The sequence below is a fragment of the Xylocopa sonorina genome, chromosome 2 (genome assembly GCF_050948175.1).
Source record: "Xylocopa sonorina isolate GNS202 chromosome 2, iyXylSono1_principal, whole genome shotgun sequence".
Classification (NCBI taxonomy): Eukaryota; Metazoa; Arthropoda; class Insecta; order Hymenoptera; family Apidae; genus Xylocopa; species Xylocopa sonorina.
The window spans coordinates 11,283,874-11,289,873 of record NC_135194.1 but is presented as its reverse complement, the minus strand read 5'-3'; the positions used below and the strand labels follow the sequence as shown (position 1 = coordinate 11,289,873).

Below are 6,000 nucleotides of genomic sequence, written 5' to 3'. Positions count from 1 at the left end.
TTTCCCGTGTTTTTTGTGTTGCATTTTTCGATTCCTCTACCTGCTGGTATCAACCTTCGTTCGTTCTTCTTTTCTACTGCGTGCTCGCGTGTTTCGTGTATACGTGTGTTCGTCTATTTATGTGGCGTAGCAGCGCTGGTTGATATATGTATATACGCGGAATTTGAAAAAAAAAAGAAAAGAAACAGAAAAGACAGCTGAAACGAATGGAAACGTCTCTCACCCCTCGTTCATCTTTTCGCTATTTTTATCACCCCTCTCATTCTCACTCTCTCATTCCCTTACTTTATCTCTCTCACTCTCACTTTCTCTCTGACTCTCCGCGTACAAACTCTCGTTCTCTCTCCTGTTGTCGGACCGATCGCGCCGCTCATCCTCCATTTCTTTTTCCTCTCTCTCTATTTCAATCTTATATATCACGTTACAGTAGTATCTAAATGAAATGTGTTCACAGCCACACATTAATATTTATACATAAATTTTATACATGTATTTATATATTTAAATATATATATTTATATATTTATAATTATCCTTGATGCAAACGCCACGCCCGTAAATGTTTTTTTTTTTTTGTTTTTTTGCTTATCTGTCCGTCTCTCTATCTGTTCGTTTCAATTTACTCGTTGCTGTTTTTCGGTGAATCCGTGTGTGTGGGTGTGTTACCACTAACTTCGTCTTTTAGTACACGTTCTCCAAACATACTACTCGCTCGTTTCATATTTTTTTTTACATTTTTTGTGTTTTTTTTTTTGGTTGTTGTTGGTGTTTTCATTCTTCTCCGTCTGGGAAAAGAGAAAAGAAAGAGGGACGACCGTGGAACGCTGACGGACGCTTTCGCGCGCGCGCTATCAGTCGTTTTTTATTCCGCGATCCGGTTCCAGGCGTCCTCTGTCCTTTCGTGTATTTTTTTCTCCTCCTCCCTCGTCGTTAGCGTTTCCCGATTCCTCGACGTAAACTCCTTCGCCGTCACGATTCGTCGTCGCTTTCTACCCCCTCGTAAACGATCCTCCTCTCCTCGATCCTCCGTGTCCGTTCGGAACCGTATTAGTGAACCGACGCCACCGCGTGGCGACGCCACTGTCCTCGAAATGGACCCGCGACAAGAAGCGCGAACTGTCTTCGCGCCACCGTGCGAATCGTACGCGTCCAAATGTCGTCTCGCAAACGCGCGCACCAGGAGAAACAACGCGCGACAACGTACATTCGTCGTTTATCAATTAAACCGCGCGTTCGGATACACGCGGCTCCCGTTACTTAGTCTCTCTTCACCATCCGCTCGATTTCGTTAGGCACAACACATAATTTCTCTGCTACTTCTTCTATTCGTTTCGCATTGATTCTTTCCTTAGCTTCATATATTTTTGTCTGTATTTTTTTTTAATTTTTTTTTTTTTTACGTTTTATTTCGTTTGGAGTCTTGTAGTCTCTCGGTTGATCCCCTACGACCGTGTCGCAGCAAGTACCATCGTGTATTCAATTGGTCCTACCCGCGCGACAACTTGCGATCGTCCACCGCGGCTGCATAAACGCGTGTCTAGGAGGAACGGAAAGAAACGGAGTTTTATATCGGCCCCTTAACGAAGGGGGTAAACGCACAGTATTAGAAATATCGAAAGTTCCTCCTCCTCCTTCTTCACCTCCTCCTCCTCATCATCCCTTAGATTCTCTTCAGTCTTCCTTGGAACCTGCGTTTCACTGTCACCGACCCGCGCTCGAGGATGATCGATTCGCACCGATCCCCGACGATCCGTGCGTCGATCGCCTCCACCTCGTCGTCTACGTCGCAGTTTCGATCGGTGCACGAGGCGTGTCCAAGCGTCAACTGAGGACCAGGCAGTGGTTCCTCGACCCGTAGCCGCCGTCGAGAAGGATCGTCGAGCGACGAGAAGGGTGCTCCCTCTCGAGATTCTCGAGACGATCCGGATCGCGCGATCGATCGCAGTCCCGACGATATCTCGAAGCGAGCGGGGCTTTGTCGGTGACCGTGCCGGTGGTGGTTGCGGTGGTTGCGGTAATGGTGGCGGTGTTGGTAGCGGTGGTTGTGGTGGTCGTAGCGGTGGTGGTGATGATGGCGTTTCTAGTGGCGACGATGGCGTTGGCTTGGATGTCGCATCACGACGAGCACGCCATCCACGAGTTGCAGGTGCACGTGTAGCACGCGGTGGGTATCACCGGGGCGTAGTAGTAACCGTTCGCGTATACGTAGGTGGCCGGGGGGCCAGGCGGTGCCTGTTGGTGATTCGACAGTCGTTGCTGTTGCTCCTGGCAGAGCACTTGGTAAGCGAGGTTCTCGATCAACGCGAGCGTCTGTCGTCTCTCGTGGCCCATCAGGCATACGGTCGATTCCTCCACGACGTTATGGAGCAGCATCAGGTACTGGTACTTGAGGGCCTCCTCCTCGGGCCCGACGAAGTGGTTCCACAGGTAGTTCTCAAGCTTCGCGCGTTGCTGGCTGATGTCTGGGAAATCGATGAAGAATCTCGAGCACATGTACCGCTCGAGGGTCTTTATGTAGTCCGGCTGGGACGGTTTGTACATCTTTACCAGGAGGTTGCAGTACTTGAGGAGGCCGCCGCCGCGTATCTCCTCCGGATGCCTCGTCGAGATCAGCTTCTTGTGGAGATGGTACAACGCCTCTTGGAAGTCACCGTACACGGACTCGCCTACCACGGTCGGATAGAAGTTCTCGCCGATCGGCAGCTTGCTGCACTCGTAGAACAGGAGAAGGGAGTCGAGGACGATCTGGAACGAGTCGACGGAGAACTCGAACTGCCGCCTCATCGAGTCGACGAACTTTAACTCGACGTTCCTGTGCCCGCGGGAGTTACCCAGCGAGATCAACGACCACCTGTCCCCGTCGTTGTTCACCTTCACCATCTTGCTGACGTACGCCTCTTTCAGGCTGCAGGTCGTGATACGCTTGCGGCTGACGCCTTCCGGTAGCAGGTCGAACAGAGAGCCGAGGACCGCGGCCTTCACCTTGTCGTAGTTTCGCCCGCTGGACAGCTCGACGGCGAATATCAGGTCCAGGTCGTTGTACGGCTGCGACTCGGTGGCTAAAACGTGGGACGCTGCGCCCCCGTTCAATCGTATGTCGCGCACCCTCATCCCAGCGCCACCGTTGCTCGGATCGGTCTCCAGTTTGCTGCGCACCACGGTCACCAGGTCCCTTAGCCGGACCTCGAGGGTGGGGAAGTTGCCGCGGCCGTGGATGCACACCACCTCGTTCATCACGTCGTTCAATCGTCTGACCTGCTCGAAACTGAGCACGGCCAGCCTCTGCTGTGGATCAGGGCAGTCCGGGTTGTTGTTGTTCCCATTGGTAGAGTTGGTCTCGTTCCCGCCGTTGCTCTTGGTGCCGTTCACCTGGCACAGGGACTCCATCATAGCGACCCGACGCTGGCGTTCCTCGCCGATCTCCAGGGAGCCACACTGTAATGGAAACAGAAACGAGGGATACGTTATTAACCGTGCCATTTCCGCCTTCGTACGATCGCGTTCAACCTGCGTCCGCGTCGTTTCGTTAAATGGACATCGTGGCGCGGTATACGCGTCGGGGTCGAGTGACCAGGGTTGCGTCAATGGAAATCTAGCGCCGTATCAACGTGGACCAATTGGCTCGTTTGATCGTTTGACCGATCGGAACTATCAATGAAAACCGTGAACCGCGATACCGCGACGAATCAATCGAATTGTGTCACACACGGATCCGTGAAACTTTTCGAACAACTGAGATCCGACTCGTACGCGTGAGTAAGATGTGCACGTTTCGAAATGTCACGAGGTTACGTCCGGGTGGTGTGCACGATCCGTTCGAAATTCTCGCCCATCCCTTCTTAGAAATCGAGCCATCGTTATTCCTGAAGAGAACGAAATCGTTCCCCTATTCGGTAGTTCGAGATAAAATCTATTCAATCGTTTAGAGAACGAATTTCGAAGTCCTACCCCGACAAAGGGTAGCTTTATGCCCCAACGATAAATCTGGGCGACGATCAGCTGTTAAAGGTGAACAGAGTGCGAGCAGCTCGAGTTTGTTGCTCGTTCACGGCCGCGTTTAATTATCGTTATTTCATTAGCAGATAGCAGGGGCTTCGAGGATCGCGAGTTAAAAGGCCCCTCGTCGAGCTTATCGTCGGCGACGAGTTTCGCGCCGCAGCTTCGTACATTAATCGGACGCGATTGGCGATAAAAACCGGTCGTTAAACCGAAACGATGGATCCGGCAGGACGCGAACAGCCAACGAGCTTTGCTCGTCCGCGACGCGGTGGCTAATCGCGGTAACTTTGTTAGCTAATAGCCGCATGCTCGATTACCAGCCCTGGTTGCGTCACACTATTCGATCCGCTTCGCGATGCCACCGTTGCTTTCTACCGCGTGCACGCTCCGCGGAACAAGTCTTCGTGCGTTTTTTAACGCATACTCCGGGGATGACGCCATTCGGATTGCCTGGAGAACGCTTCGAACCGAGATCAAGCGGCGTACACGAGCGGTGGCGCGCGCCGTCCTAAGGTGATGCATCGGAACGCTTATCGATTCGACAAATTACGCTTTCGTTCTCGATGAATGTTCGTGTTTGTTAAGCGTTTCGACGTATCTCCACCGCCGATTTTTCTTACCGCGGGCGAGAATGGAGTCGTTCGATTGTTTGAACAGCCTCCGTGCGTCACGGTTGATTAATATAATCGCGATTTTATTGTGTTTGCCGTGGCATTTACATACTGATTAAAATAGATTCGAGCTTGTCGAATCGCTTATCAGAATGACAGTACGAAAACGAGAGAGGTTCAATTTCACGTGAACGCGTCTCTGTGGAAAATGTGGACGCGCGCCAGTACTTTGTGTATGGTCAGTGCGCTCACGCTACATCGTTCGCGACTATTCGTACGCTTTGCTCGATTCGCAGGGGTATTGCACGAATGTTATTGGAATGTGTAAACATCGTCGGGTGTCATCTTTTTATAGACACGCTAACGGGCCGCAAACAACTATCAATATCGTATGCGAATGGCTATACGATGGAATACTATATACGCGATTCGTCGATGCATTTAGGAAAGATTCTAATGTATAAAGTGATTTTTTTTCGAGTGGAACCACTTTTGGTTTCTCGATAACGTCTGATAAGAATATTCAGCTGCAGATACCCGTTATCATTCCCCCCCCCCCCCCCCCCCCTCTTATTAATAGCGATACTGGTATTTGCGTCACACACCTTGGCCACGATTTTTGAAAAAGAAAGAAAAAAAGTTTAGAAAATAGCGATAAAACAAATCCAAACTATTGCTTCGTACAATTTATCCTCGCCTGACGTGTCCTACGTTAATCCACTGGATCGTCGCACTTGTCGTACTCTTCGACCACGACAACACCACATCTGTTTGATAAAAAGAAAAGGAAGAGGAAACGAATGCGGAATACGCGCACCAACCGAAAAACAGAACTCTTACGTACACTCTCGATCCTCTGATCGTGCGCAATCTCGAAAAAACGTGATTACCGCGGTTATGTTAGCAGCCTGGGATTCACCTCGACGAGAATCGGCCAGCTGACCAGGCCCGCGGCACTTTCACTCGGCAAGGGAGCCCACTCTCCGTCCGTGTGATCGCGAAACGATCGCGAAACAATCGGACCGCCACCTGTGGAGCACGCGTGCGGCGTTCCTCTCGCCTTCCGCCTTCCGTTTTGTCGCCGCCTCGCTCCACAACCCCTTACCATGAAGAACGCCTCCCTCGACGCTGTCTTCTCGTCGTCCGCTTCTCTCGCTCGATAACACCACTCGTTCGAAACGCGTTCCTGGTTTCACAATCGAGAAATCGACCACGCGAAGCGGTTGGTGACTCGAAAAATCGCTTTCTGTGCTAATTTGCTGTTCGAGAACGAGGGACGAGGCACGGAGAACCGTCCGGGGACCGGACACGTCGACGGATACGATCCGCGGCTGATGAGAGGCAACAGTGAACTGAGGCAGGCGCGGTGAAAGGCGAACGAGGCGGATTG

General features: G+C 51.5%; 1 protein-coding gene across 2 annotated transcripts in view; it reads right to left on the bottom strand.

Moving 5' to 3' along the window:
* Nucleotides 1–395: 395 nt before the first annotated feature.
* LOC143433390 (terminal nucleotidyltransferase 5C) overlaps nucleotides 396–6,000 on the bottom strand; it is an 86,685-nt gene continuing 81,080 nt past the window's right edge. For both annotated transcript variants that reach the window (XM_076910740.1, XM_076910741.1), the window contains exon 2: nucleotides 396–3,435. In XM_076910740.1, the coding sequence (XP_076766855.1) occupies nucleotides 2,116–3,435 (1,320 nt within the window). In that variant the 3' untranslated portion in view covers nucleotides 396–2,115. The remainder of the gene's footprint in view (nucleotides 3,436–6,000) is intronic.